The sequence below is a fragment of the Melanerpes formicivorus genome, unplaced genomic scaffold (assembly GCF_026170545.1).
Source record: "Melanerpes formicivorus ecotype bairdi unplaced genomic scaffold, bMelFor1.0.p_v2 SCAF_20, whole genome shotgun sequence".
Classification (NCBI taxonomy): Eukaryota; Metazoa; Chordata; class Aves; order Piciformes; family Picidae; genus Melanerpes; species Melanerpes formicivorus.
The window spans coordinates 2,704,809-2,726,155 of record NW_027142372.1 but is presented as its reverse complement, the minus strand read 5'-3'; the positions used below and the strand labels follow the sequence as shown (position 1 = coordinate 2,726,155).

The following is a 21,347-nucleotide window of genomic DNA, read 5'->3' as shown; positions in this document are numbered from 1 at the left end:
CTATTTCAAGAGTATGGAAGCTGCTGTGTATCAACAGAACAGATGAAAACCAGACAGAACACCATAAAAGTTTGCATTAATGCTCACTGGTATGATGGACTGTAGCAAGAATATATTTACATGTGTGCACAAACACAAACTACACATATGCACATTCATACACACAGTATATGAAGAGTTACCAAACAGGGTAAAATTCAAGATTTTTATATAAAGAAACCATAACTACCTGTTACACAGCTTGTCATAGTCTTGCTTCAAGAGTTGCTTCTCTCTTTCTAGATCACTCATTCTTTCCTGCAGCTAACATGAAGAAGGAAATTTCAAGCAATGCATAGCACAAGAGGAAATTTCAATGACAACAGAAAAACAATTAGTTAATAATTTGTAGGCACTGTTAGGCTTTGGTTTGCTCTTTTTATACAAAGGTCTCTTAGAAACTTCAAAATAACACTTTATTCACTGCATGGATTTACATCTGGCCCAGACAGTCATTTGAATGTTGTTTATGTGAAGCTGAGACCAACATGTCATAGTTGAACAATGGCATCACATTCTGCCTTTGAAAACGACAAGGTCTATCACATCAAAAATGTTTATTTCCATTGTGGTGAGTATTATTATTAGGTAAATGGCTCCCATAGAGGAAATATTTTTTGTAACTGACCTTGCAGAAACAGTAAATCTTTGCTTTCAAAATAGTCACTAAAGCAAGATACAGCTTTAAAAATACTGGGTACTTTAACCCAGAAGATACTCTCTGCGTGTATTACAATAGCTTAAAGGTTTGGAGAAAATATCTACAAGGTAACCTTGGTTCATGTAAAATACATTCAAAACATGTAAACCAAATGATAAAACTAATGATAAATTGCTACAAAATGTAAGAAAAACAAAAAAGTCAGTTTGTATACTCTTACTCTTCATATGCTGAAAAGAACAAGGAATAAAATGTTTGCTTTTTAGCCCCATATCTGGGTGACTGCAAGTGGCGACAGCTGTCTCTGAGAGACATTACATAAAGAAATAGAAGTGATTGGTTTGAACCACTGAGTAAGATGTAATACTGCACTGCACTAAAATTAAATAAGGTCAAAATAATACTAGAAAAATCAAGTATGATAATTTTTTTTTCTGGGTAAGAAACCACTTGTTTAGCATCATACTGACAAGAAATTCTATGCTTTAACTTCAAAGATTGTCCCAATTGGTGCAGTGATCATGTGGCATGGGAAACAGGTATGGTTCATGATTCTAGTAGCCACAGGTTTTTCTTTTTAATGGGATAAAAGAACATATATTACCAGGTTAGTCTTCTATATATGTTTGAAAAATCTATTCACATCTCTGCAACTAAAAGTTATCCCATTGGTACCTTTATCCTTACATATTCTAGCTTTGTTGAGCATAGTCTCACCTCCTCTGTCCTTTGGTTTGAAATAGTTATTAACTGCAGTTCTTTCTGAAGATGGAGACATTTTAACCGCTCTTCTTTAAGCTGCTGATTGAGTTCATCACCTTTTGCTATTAAAGCATCATGGCTGGTCTTCAGGTTCTTGTGGTTCTATGAAACGGATGAATGGAAAATGCGGGGGAGAAAAACAAACAAACAAATCATGCTTATTAGAATGTTATGACACCCTCTATATTCAATCAGTGGTCTCTCATGGCAACACTGAATACATATTCTCAATGTGGTCAACAGGAGACACTGTTGAACTAAGTTAACTGAAAGCAACTTTCATTACACATGGCCAGGAGAAGGTGGCATTCTTGTTGCTTTCATGAACGTTAAACCCTCAGTTCAGTCATGATGAAAACCACCAAGAAATACATCTGTTAAGCAATTAAAAGATTTTGCTGTGGTTACCGTGGTTAGACATGCTGACCAAAAACTCTGCAGTAGCAAGCAAAAATGAATGTTGACCACAGTTATGTTAATCACAGAGCTTGCCACAGCTCTCTTAACCCTTAATTGTAGATACGTAATTGTTTCACAATCCTAATGCTTTCAGTTCTATTTCCCTGCTAGCAGTAATTTAGCAAGGAATTCATGATTTCTATTACATTTTAATTTACTTCAATGGATTATATGAAGGCACATTTAACCAATTTTAATATTAAATGGAGGATACTGATAGAACTTCCTTTTCCAGAACATTAGTTACTATTATGCTGCCTACATTCCGCAATGCTTTAATAAGGCCTCATTCTTTAAGAATTTCGCTGTCAATATGAAATGGAACAGCCCAAAACCTAATCTCCTGTTTAATAAAATGATTATATGGCAAATTATGTCAAACACACATGTAAGTATAGATAATGTTTAATTATTGTTGACACAAAAAAAGTTACCTTCACTTTTTCCATATAACCCTCCTGCAAAACAGTTACATGGAGAAACTGAATGTGAATCCTTTACAAATTGCTTAGGTTAACACGCAGTGTGAATATCCTAGGAACAAACAACAAAAACCTAAGGAAAACCTAATTATCAGCTTGATCCTTTCATATCTCCTTTCTTAACAACAAGAATTAGCACAAAGTCAGCAAAATAATAAAGTATATTACCCATCAGTTTTTAATAGTCTTTTCTTCAGTACTCCTGTTCTGTTCTATATCTGTGAAATGTATTTCAGGAACTTCCAAGAATGACACCTTTTACGCTCTTTTACACACTTTTCATTTCTCAACAAACTTCTTTCATTTCTCCTCAAAATTAGAATCCTTACAGTCCCCAACCCTGAAAACAAATATGTGTTCCAAATGAACACATTTTTACTTCCCCATCTTTCAGCTTCAATTTTTCCTTAAGTTCTTTTCCATTTCAATAACTCTTGTCACTTCAATCCATGACACACAAAGGAAAAAAACCCCAGACCTCTACCTTGGCAACAAAGCTGCTGTTCACTGACCGTTTCACTCTCATCCTTTTAATTTCCAAAACAGTTGAAAACGAATTTGGCTATCATACTTTTCCTACTGAGCCATCTCATTAAGAGCACTTAAAATTGCCTCCTGAAAAATCTCCTTGCTTCAATGTCATTGTGATACTTCAGTGTCTGCTATGCTCCTGACAATTTTGGATTAATTCTCATGAAGGGGACTGCAACTTCACTCTTTTTTCCTCCTTTTTTTTTGTTTTTTTTTCAGCCCCCAAAAAGGCATTCTTTACCTGAATGTTATTTTATAGCTCAGTGTTCTGTCAGCACTTCTTTTCCACAATGCCGAAACTGTTTTCTATCCTGCTCTCCCCAGGGTATCCCAAGACTCGGGTCATGACAGCACTTGGAAAGATGACCAGAGTTTAATATTTGTAGTCTGGAATTTTATTTCTCTGGGAAACATGCCTTGATATTGTTCTCAATTAGAAATAGCTCATTTAAAGAAAATAGACATTTATCTCCTAGACGTATCACATAAACTACTCTTAGCTACAGTTGTGAAATTGTTGTAGATATTGTCCAAGAGAATTAACTCTGTAGTATTTTAAATTGTAGTTGTACAGGTTAGCATATTTCATATTGCAAATTATGAAAACCTGAATGCTCAGTTTGTAATTAAAGTAAATAAATACACCAATGGGAACAAATATAAAACCCAAAGAGTTTCAGGGTCCTTTGCTCTTCTGAGTAGATTATACAATTCCTTCATTCAACTGGCTGCATTAAAATTGTTTGCCAACAAAACTGTTTTGTAAATGTTTAATAGCAAGCTCAACTTCAGTATCATGAGATGGAGCAGGAGTATAGTCTCTTATCATTCTGTGGTTTCATAATTGAGCTGACTCAAGTTCAAAGATAAATATGGACTCATTATATGAGTTTCAACTGGTAGAAGCTGAACACAAATTATAACAAAATCAATAGGCATGAAAAATCATCAAGATAAACATTAAAAAGAAAAATCACTAAAACCTGCAGTGTCGATAAGTACTTTACATGCCATCCAAACAAGAAATTCTAGATTTTTCAGCGATCCCCATTTAGTTGACATGTTCCAAACATTCAAATGATTTGGACTGGGATAACTGTTGTATCTGTTATGTTGTGAAAAAAGGGAGAGAAGACAGAAGACACTCATCCTTTTCAAAAGTGCAGCTTTCACTGTCAATATTAGAAACAACATCTTCAAATACCAGTTTGAAGCCTAAGCATGTGTTTCTGTTCAGCTACTGCCAAGAAAGAGGCATGAGCACTTGATGTTTGCTGTAAATTACCAAAAAGTCGCATATGATCTCAAATGGAACAGTTTACTTATCGCTTTCTCTTTAAGATCACAGAAAGCCATATGAAACCTATCTCCCCTGGAATTTACATTCTATATAGCTAACTCTGTAAAAAAATTAGATTTGAGCTACTAAAGGAAGAGCTGTTTGGAAGAGGAGGTAGAGGCAATACACAAAAGTAGGAGAGAGAAGCAATGCAGAACAAAATGCAGAAGCAGAAAACCACAGGAACAAAGGAATGGAACAAAATTGGAATGGAACAAGTGTTATTTAGCATGCTAACTGAACAAAAAGTAGTACGAGTTTACAAGAATATCTATTGCTTCCACCTCTGAAGCTCTACTGAACATAAGATTCCTATTCACAGGAACTCTCTAATTTCTAAGTCATTACCATTAGTACTTCTGTCTGCATGCACATGAAGTTCTTCAAATACATGTGGGAAGAAGCAGAAAAATACTGTACAAGTAAAACCTACAAGGAATCTACCATGCCATTGCATGTACTGGTAGTATTTTCATAAACCTGCTCTTCTTATAAAGAAAATCTATTACTTAGAGTAGCCTTCTAAAATAATTTCCACTGAATTATAAACACATTAAGTCCTAACATGAGAACTCTAAAGAGCCAAACTTCTCAAGCTTTATCAAAGATCAGTAAGTGAGAGGGGTCTGATACCCCTCCTTTGGGAAATCAGAACATTTAAGTCAAAGTCCTTTCTTTTAAATGATCAGGAATCTCTTTCAATGGCCAGACAGCTCAGTTCACTCCATAAGCTGCCTAGGATAGCTTTACAGATAAAATCTTTAAGGCCTGCTAGACACATCTGCAAAAAGAGAAAATAAATTAAACCACTTGGAGTAGCTTGGGTGCAATGTATTGTGTAGTTCATTTTCACGTACTCAGCAGTGACTCAGACTCAAGACTTATGTATATTTATTTTCCATTTACAAGTGCTTATGTGACAAGGGTAAAGGGATATAACTGACCAAATTGCAATTACCTCCTGAAGTTGGAGAAATTTTCCTTCCATTGCTGAAAGAGCATTGCTTTTCTCGGCCAGCTGTTTTCGGACCTTGATCATTTCCACATTGTCTCGAATGTTTAGCCTTCAAAATTATATTAAAAAGAAATCCATTCACAAAATGAAAATTCTATTTTAGTTTTTTTTTTTAGTTCTGAAAAGTTGCAAACCTTTGCAAATCAGTTTTCTACAAAACATTTGGGAGAAGATTTAGTGTGTAATACCCAAATTAATTTCTTCTTCTATAATCTATAACAGAATTCATTCTACTGCATTATGACAGCAGCTTCACTCAATTCATATACATCTCTGTTTATTGTAGCAAATTATATAAATGCCAAGAAGGAGAAACAATCACTATTCACTTGCTTTCCACACTCTGAAGTATTTGGTGCCAGTGGTGTAGCAATTTATACCTTAACACGTTATGGCTGGTGTTCAAATAAGCTGCAGGTGTTTACTGGCTACGTGACAATCATTTAAAATCCATGTAGATGTTCTGCATTGCTACAGTTCTAAGATTAATTTGAGAATGTACTGTTTAATAGAAAAGATGTTTAAAATAATTCAAAATGTAAATAAACATTCATTTAGATGTTTTCCTTACTTCAAAGGGCGAAATTAAACCCCATAATTTTCACAGGTTCTTCATGTATGGAAAGGGAAACCAGCTCAGATTTGAGCTAAAGTAAAATATAATAAAACTGGAAAAAATCTTTAGCATTTGAAAAGGTAATTTCTCTTCCAGCATTTATCTATTTTGGACATATTGGATGAATTGACACAATGTCATGCTGGAGCAAGAAAATGGACTACAAAGCTTACACATCTGTAAACCAGCTGAGTACATGAAATACTTTCCTTTTATTCTGTAAAATATCAAATCCTATTGTGTTTTGGCATTGCCCATTTAATTGCCCTTACACAGAAGATAAACACACTCACAAACTTGAGATCTTCCCGAACAGCCTTAACCCAATGCTAGAACTGTCATATGTCTAAAACATGTTATCTACATAAATTAAAGTTGTGGTGAGTATAGACAGCAGCACTGTCTCATGCTAGCTATTTAAAAGCTAATGTAGTGGCACGTTTTTATTAATCTTGTTCCACACATCAAACAAAAGGACCTGATGCCTTCAAAGGCTTTTTCTATTTCTCCCCTCCCCCCCCGTTTTTTTTTTTAAAGCAGGGGGCTTTTTTTCTTTTTAAGTAGAAAAAGGAACAGATGATAGTGAAATTTATGATGTACAGATGTAAACCCCATGGCTCCTGACAATCAACATTAACTATTTTTTCAACAGTGAATGAAACAGAATTTGATTTAAACAGGTTTGAGATACTGCTATTATGAAGTAAATTATTCAAATTCAGAAGTGAAGAATTAATTTTTATTATTTTTGGGATCATTTAAATTCTTACAATTATAAGACTATTTATCTCATTAAGTTTCTAGCTACAGAAAGCAATTAATTTCATATTAGTGCATTACACTGATCACAATCTCAGCTCTTATTACAGACTAGAGCAATAAAATAATTTCTCTACAGTACAATATTTATTTAAATAAAACCTGTCTAAGAAATGTCCAGTGTCTAAAGGTATATGACAAGGAGCTTGCTATTGAAGGACACAATTTCAGATTTTGTAGGCAAAGCAAAGTCAGTTGAGCAAGATTCTGTTGGGAAAATTCATTTTTCTGCAAATGAAGTCACAAAACTAGAACAGAATAGAAACTTATTACCTAGAGAACTAGTTGATGTACCTGCTCAAGTATTCTGATATAACTTAAAAATAGGGCTTATAGAGAGATTTGGTATAGAAGTCAATGATGCTCTTCCCTTAGATAATATTTTGCTCAAAGGATAAAAAAATAATATATAAGAACATAGCTCTACAAAGATAATTAATCCAATATTTTCTCTGTCACCAAAAGGCCAAATATTCTGCTACAGAACCACAAACATGAAGTTAGACCTGAGGTGGAAGTTAGAAGGAAAGGATCTAATATCCCTTTTGAGGCAGTAACCCAAATTACCAGGCACGCTGGCTGGGCTCTAGCACACCTTCTACCACAAGTGCAGAAATGAGGAACATGAACTCTGTATCCTTCCACGCTAAACCTCATCTTAAAGAGGGATTAAAAAGTCTGAAATTAGAAATGAAGTTAGGAGAAAGTGACTCTTTAGAAAGTTAAGAATTATGTTTGGGGTTAATGTCCATACACCAAAGAGACAATCCCTTTTCCAGACCTCTTATCGTTCGAATTAACAGACTGGGGACCAGCTGTGTGGGAATGGGGGACTGATAGCAACCTCTACCAGAAGGAAATGATTAAAGAAAGGATCTTGACCTGCACTGTACAAATTTATGCCAGTAAATCCCAGATGGCTAAGCTAATAAAACTGAGGTCTAATTAAACCACATCCTTTGCATCTTGTCTTTGCTTCCACATGAGTATAACAAGGATACAATACTGAGACTACTCTTAAAGAGTCTTGACTATTGTATCAACTGGACTAGCAACTCACAAAGTTTCCCCACACACATTCTGTACAAGGAAAGCAACCAAATAAAAAAAATGTATCACCACCTTGCTTCTCAGTATAACTTAGCCTTTGTCAGGCTAAATAAAAGGTTTCTAGGCTAATACTTCTCAATCACAACTGCAAAAATGGGCAGGATAAATGTAGCAGAATAAACAACGTTTTCCTAAAGGCTGAAAGTAACCTAATTTTATTATCATCAGACTGAGATCAAATAGTACTACAACATGAAGAGCAGTGGAAGCACATTTATTATGTCCTTTTGACATCATACAGTTCCTAAAGAACTGCAGATGATTAACTGTCTTTGGGTAGTGATGTAACTAGATGACAGCCAAGCGTATTCTTACAAAACACAAGAAAAAGCTGCTAATTGCATAGAAATTCAAAGACATAAGCTATAAAGACAAAATAAGATGACTTTATCAGTCACCCAAACTTCCATTTTTTCCTCCAATATTGTAGTATTGCACTTTCTTCTCTGCTGATGCAAAGAAGATTAAGAATTACACAGAACCCAGAAATCTGTTTGAGTAATAAGATAAGTATTACAGACTGGTCTATGTAGCAGTTACTAGATTTTCAAGAAATCAAGCTAATGAAATTCTGAATATAATTATGTATAGACATCTATGGCTACAATTAAACATGGAGAGAATAATATCCCTCTAAGTTCCAGCACTGGTTCATTCAGGACTTAAAAAAAAAAAAACTAACAAAGCAAAACAAAACATTGAAAAACACAGGGATTAAGAGCCTTCCATAAAGTATTCTAGTGGGAAAATTATACAACATATACTATTCTAGGTAGTATTTATAAGTTCCTTTTTTAGTGTCTACAGACAGACACAGTAACTCTGGATTACTTAATGGATCTTTTACTGTGTTTCAAACAAGACAGAGGCTATTAAGGAAATGTTTTGAGAGCTTTAGATGTGAATTCAGAGATAGTAACTCAGGTTAGGTAACATAGATTGTATACAAGTGATTTGATAAACAGAAATCAATAAGGATCTGCCCTAATTTTATAGCCAGAGTTTATTTAAGGATCTTTTTTAGCTGAATTTGAAGTGTATCTTAACTTTAAAACACCTTAAAAGTTTCATGGAAACATGGTGGCTGGCACTGAATTTAGATATTTTGTTCAGTTTCTGCCTGCTAGACATAAAGAACAATGTTTACCTATAGAAAAATGAAGCACAGAAGTTTTTTTTTGGAGATTTGTAGCAGGTTATTTTCAAATAATAAAAAAACTTTTAATTTTTTTCTGAATTTACTGTATGCACAGACTGAGAAATTATTTATAATAACTTCTTTAACCTATTTAAACTATATAAAGGAAATTCTGAATAGGGGAGACTTAGGAGTTTGTGAATAATTTAATAGCCAACATTATGATGTATTATTTATGTAGCACCACTGATGCACAAAAAAAATGCTCACACATAATAAGGGGGTCCCTCCATTGAAAGGTAGTTAAAGAACTGGCCACATATTTTGCATCCAAGAAGACCTTCACTGAAATCAAATGAGTAAGGAAAGCAGGATGATGCCACAAGATCCTTAACACAATTAAAAGTAACAGGTTGAAATGGAAACAGTCAAAAGAAAAAATGCATGTGATGTTGTGTAATTTTGCATACATTTGTGCAAAAGTGAACTGAAAGGGAGATTAAACAAATTGAGGCTTTATTGTGAAAGACATTCTGCAAGCATGTGTCTCTGACCTAGACTACCACGCAGCTATTCCTTCAAAAATTTGCTAATCTGCTCTTACAAGGCTGCTATTTTTCCACTGTTATGAACACTGAATTACCCACTATGAAACTAAATCCAAGAATTTAACAGTTATATTGAAGAAACAATAAATGGTCAAAAATTTAATGAGTCAAACTTCAGTTGAGTCTGAATCAGCTGGAAATATATTCTCCAAAATGGTAATTATGAAATTACTTATTTCTGAAAAAAATATCCTAATATATTACCATAACAACCTGTAAGGATTATTATCACCAGAGGGACAAAATGAATGAAGTACATATTTCTTGTCAGAACAAGTAATTTTTACAGCAACAGAGAAACATTACAACATTGCTCTTCTAATGCTTCCACCATGGAGATTTCAATTTTTCACAATACCTTTGGCTTGTTGTGTCCTGCTCTTTCAGCCGTAGGACAGATTCTTCAATTTCCTTTTCCTTCCTGCTTAGCTGACTCACAAGTACGTCTCTGGTATGTTCTAGTTCCTCAATGAGTTCCCTCTGGGACTCAATCACAGTCTCCCTGCAAGGACAAGCATCTTACATTCCCAAAACAGTTAAGCATTTAACAATAATTTTAAAAAAAAGATTAAAAGAAAAATATCTAAATAAATGTTTATGTGGACTGAATAATGTTTAACAGAATCTAGCTCATGGTTTATTATACTCTATAGTAAATGTATCCTCCTTCTAATCCATGGGCACTAATTATTTTCTGAACAGGAAAACACCACTACCAGCTATCAACAGAATATGAGATCTTCAATGGATGGAGCAGGGAAAGTGATTTTAAGGCTTTTACTCTGAGTTGGGGAACTTTACACACCCCAAAAAAAATAAAATTAAATCAGATGATGTATCTTAACAGTGGAATTTATCCAGCAATTGGAAAAAGAAGGGCAGAAAACTACAGATATCAAAGTCTGAACACTTTCAGTAGGCCACAACTTTCTGATTTTGATTTCCTTGATGAGCTAATCTCAGGTAATTTTTCCAATTACATTTTTTGTAGTAAGACTAAGCAACAATTCATCCACATTTTTTTTCCACTCTAAAGTTTTTGATGCTTTTGATACTTCGTACCTCTTTTACAAGTACCTTAAGCGTTTTGGCCATGTGCTTGTTTTTGTAACTGAGTGCGTAAAACTACTGGAAAAAGTCCAGCACAGGGCCACTAAGATGATTAGGAGACAGGAACATCTTTCATATGAGGAAAGACAGAGAGCTAGATCTGTTTCACTTGGAGAAGAGGAGACTGAGGGGGGAATCTTAATAATTCTTACAAATACCTAAGAGATGGGTGTTAGGAAAATGGGGCAGACTCTTCTCAGTGGTCCCCAGTGACAGGACAAGAAGTAATGGGCCTAAACTCGAACATAGGAAGTTCCATCTTAACATGTGAAATAACTTCTTTCCTTTTAGGGTAGCAAGCACTGGAACAGGCTGCCCACAGAGGTGGTGGAGTCTCTGGAGACCTTCGAGGCTTGTCTGGACATGTTCCTGTATGATTTGGTGTAGATGATCCTGCTTTAGTAGGAGGAGTTTGGACTCGATTTCAGACGTCATTTCCAACCTCTACCACTCCTCAATTCTGTGATGCTTAAAAGCCTCAGTGTAACACTCAATACAGTCCCCACTTGCCTGAGTTATCCCAAACATTTTAGGAGTTGTGTTGGCAATAAATTTGCAGCTAAGCTGTCCTCTTATTTTATCAGTCTTGTCCAGTAGTAAGCCAGACAGCACTGAATCCTAACCAATGGAGAGGCTCACCATTGAAGATCAATTTCAACTTCCAGCCAAATACATTTTGCATTCTAAATCCCTGATTCTATGTTCTCCTTATCATAAAACACCTCTGCATTGCTACCAGTCTTACTGTTGCAAGATCCAACAACTTAACTTTATCTTCTAATGTGAAAACTTTTGAAAAATGTACTTTTTTTCCTGTCAAGAATATCTGAAGTTTCAACTAACACAATACCAAATTTAAGAAATACAAAACCCATACAAATTGCTTATTTCCGCCCTCGGATCCTCAAGCGGACTCTGTCCATCAATTGGGACCACAGGGTTAGGTGATCTCACTTCTAAATCCTGAACTCTCATTCCTGAAAAGAAATAAGATATACATTTTTGTCATGCTTAATGAAAAAGCATTTAACAAAATAATATTTACAGAGTAGAAACACAAATTCTAGCCATTTTTGCATGAAAATCACAGAGATAATCAGAATACCTACATCATGGCTGCTGTAAAATATGAACAATGGGTGATACAGCATAGAGTGTTAAAAATGAATCTTAAAAAGATGTCTTGGAATGTTTTTTTAAAGAAGATTTTACTTTTAAAGGCAGAGAACAGAGACGGACTTGTAACCACTTTTTCTCTAAAAGCACTTTCTATACAAAATCATGTCATTCACCTAGACAAGCAACTACAGAACCATTTTTATCAGCAGTGCAAATAATTTCCTTATGTTCTTCAGAAGCATAGTAAGTCTCTGGTGAAGAAGAAAAGTGAGGAATTACTTAAGAAAGAGAAAAAAACCATTGGTTTCTCCAAATCTCTTTCTCCTGCTTCTCTTTCTTCAGCAGGAAGATCTATTCATATAATTTTAAGTATTTTTAAAGATATTGGTAATTGTGCTATATACATTTGTGCATGTATGTGTCTAGAGGGGTTATTAAAAAAAAAAAAAGAGAGAAATCAGTGAACATTTAGTAAATATTCAAGCCCAAATAGTATTTGCCAGGCACACACAAGACTGATACAGTAAGGTGTATTTATTATGTGTTGATTCTTTTTGCCTCTTCATACACTGGAGACAGCTAAGCTCTCCTGAATTTTTCCAGGCATTTAATTTTGGATAATTGCTCTGAATAGTTTCTGATCTGTACTAAAAACATTTTGAGATTCAGCTTCATGGTTTCACAGACTAAGCTGAGTCCAGCAGTGTTTAAACATAAGAGGCACATACCAGACACCAGGTTTATCATCATTAATCAATGAGGATAAAATTTTGGAATGTTACTGTCTGAACTGGATGCTCTGCAGACAACTTTTCCTTTTTTCCCCCCTCTTCTTCATATTCTCCTCATTTTAAGACCCACTGCCTCAGTCAGCATAACCCCAACACTGGCTCTGCACAGGACATCTTTGATCTGGATCCATGCTTATGCCAAGAGAAGTCATCACACCACGCCGTATCAACATTTGATCTTTAATCCTTGAACTAAGCTGCCTTTTTCTCCCAGCTAGCACTGGGGTTCAATAAATGTACTGTATTTCTTACCCTAGTTTTACATCATTGAAAGAAATTAACAAACAAAGATATTTGGGAAATAAAATTGCCTAGTTCATTATATAGAATACGAAAATGTAAGTGTATTTTAAAATGTCAAAACTTGAACTATGTTCACATTAAAGAAGCAAACTGGTAAAGCCAATTGCCTTTTAATTGTCTATCTGAAAACATGAGCATCGTTTCTGTCTGCACATACATGAATAATGAACATAGCCAAATAAAGACTGGTGGGAGGGTGAGATGGAATAAAAACACAACGTAACTGACCATCAGCCTGATCTTACCTTGTAGTAGCTAAGGACATAGTTCTGCTGACTCACTGAATTGCAGATATCTTTTAAAGAACAAAAAAAACCCACACTACCTGTACATTGTGTAAGTTAACTGAGTACAATTACTTCTACAAATGTTCCTATGAGAAGAGAGAGGTTTTAAAGTGTGATTTCCAAATGGAGCTACCATAAATAAAAGACTGCGAGTGAGACTGCCTAAAGCAGCAAGCCTTGACAGTAAAAAGCATCATTAAAGATGGCTGCATTCTGGTATTTGCTTTTGAAAGTCCACACATGTAATAGATTTTTTTCAAGTCTGCAGTGTCGTGCACACATGTACCAAGAGACTAGAACAAATCTTGAAAGTAGAAAAGGAAAAACATGTGCAAACAAACTACAGATGTAAAACTCTGTTATAACATGGTAACACTAAACTTCTTCATATACTTCTTTCATAAGCCTTTAACACATAGAGGAGTTATACTAAGAAAGTCCCATGATTTTAACTATTAGAGAACTTGCTTAATAACTACTTTATTTTCAGATCAGTACTTTTGTTTTACCCCAGCACTGTGGATTCTCAAAATAAAGATCTCAAAGGCAAACAAGTTATCATGACTGCTATAAATAAATACAAAAAAAAACAAGGAATAACACTCTTTCCACCTATAGGTACTGTTGCCCATTGATGAACAGAAAGGAGTATACACTTTGCTACAGGGAAGCAATAATTAGTGGTATCTATATAAAGTAGTGTTTAATAAATGTGACTGATACCTTTCTTCCCATGCCCTGGAATGCCAGTGGCCTCATTCACTTTTCTAAGGCCAGTATTGATACGAGGTTGAACATAGCTGTAGGGATAACGCCTGTGGCCCACAACCTGGAGCTGTTGTTTAGTTAAAATGAGCTTGCTGCGGAGGCTGTTTTGTTTCTCGAGCACCCGCACTCTCTCCGGCAAACGTTCGGTCATTTCTTCCAGCTCCACAGCCTGGCCCAGCCGCTTGGGGCCGCCACCAACCTGCTCAGCCTTCTTCTTGTCATTAACAAGACGTGTTAACTTGGTGGCCATTCTACAGAAAATAATAAAAAGAGATGAAAAAGAATGTGAAAAGTCAGCATAAAAAGCATTCTGTTGAAAGGAACATAATCACTGTGAAGACTTCAGCATAGAACCTGAATAATAAATTTCAGGTTTTGATGTAACTATTACTGCCTGTGAAGAACTCTTTGAAGATAATTGAAACCACTGTGCAGCAATCTGCTTTATAGCACTGACAAATAACAGTTTCCTAAGGCTTATCATTTAAGGTTAGTAAAGGAAGGACACATATTTACTCCATATGCTGCTTAAATGTAATTTTTAATGCATGACCTTATATAGGAACCTCTGCATGCTGTTAAGTAAAGTTACAGATTTGGGACGTGATGGGGCAAACTGTAAAAGCTACAATTCCACAAAACATTCAACTATTGAAAGAATGCTAATAGTACAACATTCCAATGATAGATCATCTCTAATATTTTGGGATTTAAATATATATTTCAGTTCTAAAGTGATTAAAATATATAGGTGGACATATTTAAAAGGTACTCTGGAAAAAGAGCCTTAATAGTTCTCATCACCATACTCAATTTTATACTAGGTAAATATTACCAATGTGCTTCAGAGAAAGAACAGTTAGCTGAAGAGAATAATTAGATACAGAGGGTATGGTTTTCATCTATCTTTAAAAGGATACAAATTTTGCTTTTGGCATCTCAAGGGTTGTACCTTTGATTTCCTTTAGTTTTGATAAACACTGGTAAGCTAGAACAAAAGGCAGAAAGGGCACATGGGGGTGATGTAATATACAACAACAGAAAACATACCCAGAAGTGAATGGAAAAAACTTGGCATGTAAAGAAAGAAAAGGTGGCTTTGATGAGGGAGACAAGTTTAAGACTTTACAAAATTGGTCGCACATCTTCAAGACCTGTATCTAGTTTACAGGAAATCTATTTTTGCAGGCCTAGAAAGAAAACTGAAAATAAGGACACACTTCATTTGTTTAAAGGGGCTTGTTTTATTTCTGCGTACTTGTGGACAGAAGCTTCTACTTAAAAGAACAAAAGTGAAACAAAAAGAACCCATAATAACTTTAGGATGTCACAGAATGTTACTGGCCTGTAAGCAGGCTTTTTGCTTATTTGTTTGTTGTGGTTTTTTGTTTTGGTTTTTTCCCCAAAGTACCTCTACTGCAAATTCATTCCAAATCTTTAGTTACAAGGATTTTGGCATGAGGGATGCTAGGAAAGAAATTTAGCTCGAGGAGTTAAGATTTTTCTCTGACAATGTAGACAAACACTGTATTTTATATTTTCAGTGCTTTAAAATATTAATTGCAATTTGGACATTCTGTGTAGTTTTGCCCAAGTGCCTCTGGGTCGAGGCAATCCCAGGCACAAATACAGGCTGGGCAGTGACTGGCTGGAAAGCAGCCCAGAGGAGAGAGACTTGGGGGTGCTTGTGGACAAGAAGCTCTCAATGTGCACTTGCAGCCTGGAAAGCCAATCAGATCCTGGGCTGCAGCAAGAGAAGTGTGGCCAGCAGGTCAAGGGAGGTGATTCTCCCCCACCACTCAGCTCTGGTGAGACCCCACCTGGAATACTGCTTCCAGTTCTGGAGCCCCTATTACAAGGGGGATATGGACATGCTGGAAGGTGTCCAGAGAAGGGCCACAAGGATGAACAGAGGGCTGGAGCACCACTCCTATGGGGACAGACTGAAGGAGTTGGGGCTGTTCAGTCTGCAGAAGAGAAAGCTCTGAGGTGATCTAATTGTGACCTTCCAGTATCTGAAGGGAGCCTACAAGAAGGCTGGGGAGGGACTTCTCAGGATCTCAGGTAGTGATAGGACTAGGGGGAATGGAATGAAGCTGGAGGTGGGGAGATTCAGGCTGGATGTGAGGAGGAAGTTCTTCCCCATGAGAGTGGTGAAGCCCTGGAATGGGTTGTCCAGGGAGGTGGTTGAGGCCCTGCCCCTGGAGGTGTTTAAGCCCAGGCTGGATGAGGCTCTGGCCAGCCTGATCTAGTGTGGGGTGTCCCTGCCCATGGCAGGGGAGCTGGAACTAGATGATCGTTGTGGTCCCTTCCAACCCTGACTGATACTATGATACCATGATAATGAATGTATTTGGGAAGCCACAGGTCTTGCCATTTAGAATAAGCAAACAATTCATATGTTCCACCATTTTGTATTTGACAGTAGCCTGACAGAAAAGATGGGAGTTACATCACGATGGTCAGTTTGATCCTGGCTCACTGAATATTGAGTCAAAAGGAAGAATGCTTTGGACTTTAGAAGATGATGAAATAGTCCCATCTACAGAGGCAGAATCTTCAGGTGCCGTTTCATGAACTGGTTAGCTGATCAGAAGCTAGTTTAGATGCAGCAAGATTTTGTCACCTTAAATACAGTGCAATGTGAAAAGAGAGTCACAGTGCTTTTGGATTAATTAGCTCTCTTGAACTACTGTAATACCAGTTCGAGTTCAGATTGGTTTGGCAGCTCAGCACTAAGTTTAAACACAAGCCTAAAGCTGCTTGCCTATGTTTGGGTACACTAAGTATTGTGCTTCCCATGCTATTTGAGACTTCTGGGACCTAAACAGAAGAGCATGGATTTGATAGAGCAGGTCCAGGGTAGGGACACAAAAATGATCAGAGAGCTGGAGCACCTCTTCTATAAAGACAGAAAACAGTTGGGGACGTTCAGCCTGGAGAAGAGAAGGCTCTGTGGAGACCTTATAGAAGGCTTCCAGTACCTGGAGAGGGGCCTATAGAAAAGCTGGGGAGGAGACTGTTTATATAGCCATATAGCAATAGAAGGGGCAATGGTTTTAAACTAGAGGAAGGTAGATTTAGATAGGACATGAGGAAATTCTTCACTATGAGGGTGGTGGAACACTGCAATAGGTTGCCCAGGGAGGTGATGGAAATATTCAAAGTCAGGCTGGATGGACTGTGAGCTGCCTGATCTAGTTGAGGATGTCCCTGCTTACTGCAGGAGTGTTGGACTAGATGACTTTAAAGGTCCCTTCTAATTCCATGCAGTCTATGATTCTTCAATGCAGTTATCTACTACCCGGAATAAATAAGAGCTGAACATAATTGTATAGATAGGAATAGAATCTTTCTCCATAGGCCATTTTGATTCTAAGATGAAATTCCTGATTAATAATTAGACTGCAATAGCCTTTTCAGTTCCTGGAATATCTGTTTGTACTTAGACAACATAGCTGTGGGGGTACCAATTCTGCAGTGGTAGATCGCAGTGTACTTTCTACATGAAGAGGCAAAAAATATTCCACATAGCACAAAGACAACCAGAAACCAACAGCAAAAAATGAATTCCAATGAATGATTCTTACAACTGCTGCAAAAGAAATCCGCATTTTTAATTTGTCAATAATGTTTTACAGGGAAAAATTATTTTGTGAGCTAATATAAATAAATTCAATGTTATACCTTTTAATTTTGTCCTCTTGCTTATTTGCATGCTGTTTGAGTAAGATGTTCTCATCACGTAAACGAAGATACTTGTCTTCCAGTTCCTCTCGACTGATTCGTGACACGGCTTGTCGAGCTTTTGCATTCTGTGTCGTTGATGATTCTACCCAAAGCAACACAACTTTAAATTACCTTCAATACATTCAACGTGTGATCCAAAGCCTAGATCACTTTGAAATATGGGGGGAAAGAAAGTTCTCAAGTAATTTAATATTTTGCACTTGTATCAGTCTGTTGATTATTTTCTTCAGATTTACTGAAGTATTAGAATCATAGAATTGTTTCAGTTGGAAGAGACCTCTAAGAGCATTGAGTCCAACCATATTAATCACTTCCATCTTACAAATTAAAAAGTAATTAAATGACACAGGAAACTGATCTACTAGACAACACGAAGGGAAATGTTTAGCAAGTAACAAGGTACTTTCCAACATACTACTTAAAAAAATAAGATGAGCATTACCACAGAGAAGCTTGCTAATCTGTTTCACAGTTAACTTGGTCTCTTGCAGTTTGAAAATATTAACTCATGATTCTGTAAATTTACTCAGACACAAGTCTAAGGCCAGTAGCTCCATTCTAATAGCAACTGAATGACAGATCAGAACTGTATATTACTTCTGGTTTCCACTTTGTTATAAATGGGTCTGGCCTTGTCCTCAATTAAGCAAAAAGTCCTCTTCTGAAAGGAAGAACTCACATTTTTAGCATTCCACAGCAACTTCCCTCCTACAACAAGCAATGTAGGTGCAAAATGGGTCACAGTATCTTCCAGAATTGAACCCAGATTTTGAATGGTATTTGAACTTAATTTTGTAAATGGGAATGTCAGAAACATTTTTAGAAATAAACTAAAGGAGCCACTAATCAAAGTCTATAACTGTAATAAATAGCAGCTGACACAAACCTTGTATTCCAACAGTTTCAGCTAGAGTTAGACCTACATCTCGCACAGGCAGGTCCTCCGAAGTTTCATCACATGGAATAGACATGGCTTACCTACAGATAACAAACTCAAATGAAATTCTTCTCCACCTGTAGCTTAAACTGTGAAACTTCAGTGAACTACAATGTATCATAAAATGAAGGAAAAGAGTCACATGGTAAAGACAAAAGGTAATGAATACAAGTTGCAACCAGGGAGATTCAGACTGGATGCCAGAGAAAATTTTTGTCACCATTCAAACACAAGGGAGGGGGTGGATTCTCCTACCTTTGACAGTTTCAAGGCCCAGCTTGACAGGGTGCTGGGCCATCTCATTTATTCTTACCCTGAAAGGTTGGACTAGATGATCCTTGAGGTCCTTTCCAACCTGGTATTCTGCGAATCTGTGAAAAAGCAATGACTGATTCACTGAAATGACAGACTTGTGCATTAATATAAAAGCATCTAGCTCAATTCTGTTGCTCAGAGGATAATCTGTGCACAGAAAGCTTCTTTGTTATGCAATAGAGCTCCAGTTTTATTTAATGTATGTAGAACGCACTTTTTAAACTTCTGGTTTGGTTCTTCAGTGATCTTTGGGCTAAGGCCATATTTCTAAGCACACACAGGAGGGAGACCTATGGGGGTTTTCTTGTTTCTTTTTATAGTTTTTTGTTTAATCATTTTAGGACAGGTCAAAGCTCAAGGCATCAACTGGTAGATGAGTAATGCCATCTTCTACACTTTGAATGGGACTCTTTTAGAGGTGCTGGAGGTTATGAAATCATTTCAGTAGTGTCTACTATTCTCTTAGCCTTCTTTCAATCATTGTCCTAAGAGAAATTACTTTCTAAAATAGAGACTCTCCTATGAATAATTCTCATAAATGGGAACACATTTCTTTCTTGAGGCAACAGAAAGCTTAGCTACATGATAAAGTGATGCCAGGAAAGTGTTAATGTAATGTGAGAAAGCACTATATGTGTTTGAGTGTACTATATGAAGATATTTGTTAACAACTATGGTTTCTTTTTTCTCTTCCAGTGCAGAAAATCAGATGTTGGCCAGTAGGGTCACCTAAAGCTGAAAGAGCATGAAAAAAACCAGACATAAGCCCTTTGGACAGTCTTCCCCCCTGCCCTGCCCCCCCCCCCCCCATTGCTGCACTTTTAAGGTGATATAAATCCTTAATGAATCAAAAAACATATAGGAAAACACTGAGAAATTAGCAATAATGTTACTAAAGACCTGCATTCACAGGACAGAAATGACACCGTGTAATCCACAGACATTCCATGATAAATCTAATAATTCTATCCTAATCAAAACTGCTGCTGAAGAGATACCTTTCTTCTACCAGTAAAGTCTTCTATCATAAGCATAGGCCATAAGCAAGTCTCCTTATGGCCTAAGAAAGATTAATGGAGGTTTAAGTTACAAAAAAATCAATCTTGCTTTCAATCTTTTGTTCTTTCATCACTATAAAATTTAGGTTACACTATTATTTCCAGCTTTCACTGTTTATAACAACCTGAACACAGTTTTATTTTGTGTAGAACAAATATTTCCTTGTCATGACTGTTGAAATGCCTGAACTGATCTACACCTGTAGATTGCAGTTTTGATATTAGGCACAGAAACAGAGAATAATGCTTTGTGATGTTGAAGCCCGTGATATGCAGCTGTTGTAACCAATGGCACAAGTCTAATTACAGATACATATCAACTGGAATCCACCTCCTCAGCATTCCCAGCTCAAACAAATCTCTCAAGACTGTTTTGTACTTTGTTAAATTAGTGCCATGTGTAGTCATTAACCTCACTCAGGTCTAGGTTCATTATTAGGGCCATTATTGTATCAGTATCACTACATCACTGCATCAATATCACTACAGCAACTGAGATATAATTGAAAAGAAACCTTTATCACTGTATTATCAATCTGAATTTGGTTATGATGGCAGCAAGGAGAAGATGCTATGGTATGTCTTCTAGAGTGTACTTATCTTCACAAATCAAAAATGAGGGTTTTTTTGGCAAATTTCAGAGAGGCCAAGAGCTAAACAAGTATTTTATCACCACCGTCTTTCACTATTTGCCGTCTGCTGAAGAAATTTTGCTATGGGTACCTACCTCCTATTTTCAGCATGAAAGAAATTAATTCATTAACAAAAAAGACAAAACTGCATATGCTTGTCCCTCAGACAAACAAATAAGCACAGAAGTATACTCTTCTCCCAACATCATTCAAATGTAACAAATCTGAGAAGGGATTAATTAAATTCCCAAAAGCTCTTAGCCAGTGTGGCAAAAAGGGGCAGTTTCTAGTGAAATCTGAAAAATCACAACACTTAATTGTTCAACATGAATTTAGAATTCCATGAATCTTGGCCATGGCCAAGATAGTGCTTTTCTTACAAAAAACTTACCCCACTTCTTTGGTGGAGGTAAGGAAAAAAAAAAAAAGAGGGGAGGGAGGGGGAACAAAGGAGGAGGAGAGGCAAACTTATCTTATCTTAGCCTATCATAAACTATTTCCAGCCTACATTCTTCCTCTGTTGCCTCCTTAAAGATAACTGCTTGCGCTCTACTGGGTTTGTCATCTAAAATAATCTCATTTATTACTTGGTAGGCACACACATCCCATCTTTCAAGCATCACCTGTTGTAGTGTCCTGAGTTTAGGCAGGACAAAAAAAAATAATGTATGGAGGATATTAGGAAGCAAGACCACAAC

The 21,347-nt window shown here is 36.4% G+C and overlaps 1 protein-coding gene across 5 annotated transcripts in view; it reads right to left on the bottom strand.

The window, feature by feature from the left end:
• The window catches only part of RPGRIP1L (RPGRIP1 like), a 68,163-nt gene that overhangs the window by 46,172 nt on the left and 644 nt on the right, over positions 1 to 21,347 (bottom strand). For all 5 annotated transcript variants that reach the window (XM_068150509.1, XM_068150510.1, XM_068150511.1 and 2 more), the window contains exons 2-10: positions 18,958 to 19,015; positions 18,594 to 18,685; positions 17,645 to 17,789; positions 13,913 to 14,208; positions 11,567 to 11,666; positions 9,938 to 10,081; positions 5,232 to 5,337; positions 1,418 to 1,564; positions 230 to 303 (exon numbers count right to left, since the gene is read on the bottom strand). In XM_068150509.1, the coding sequence (XP_068006610.1) occupies positions 230 to 303; positions 1,418 to 1,564; positions 5,232 to 5,337; positions 9,938 to 10,081; positions 11,567 to 11,666; positions 13,913 to 14,208; positions 17,645 to 17,789; positions 18,594 to 18,678 (1,097 nt within the window). In that variant the 5' untranslated portion in view covers positions 18,679 to 18,685; positions 18,958 to 19,015. The remainder of the gene's footprint in view (positions 1 to 229; positions 304 to 1,417; positions 1,565 to 5,231; positions 5,338 to 9,937; positions 10,082 to 11,566; positions 11,667 to 13,912; positions 14,209 to 17,644; positions 17,790 to 18,593; positions 18,686 to 18,957; positions 19,016 to 21,347) is intronic.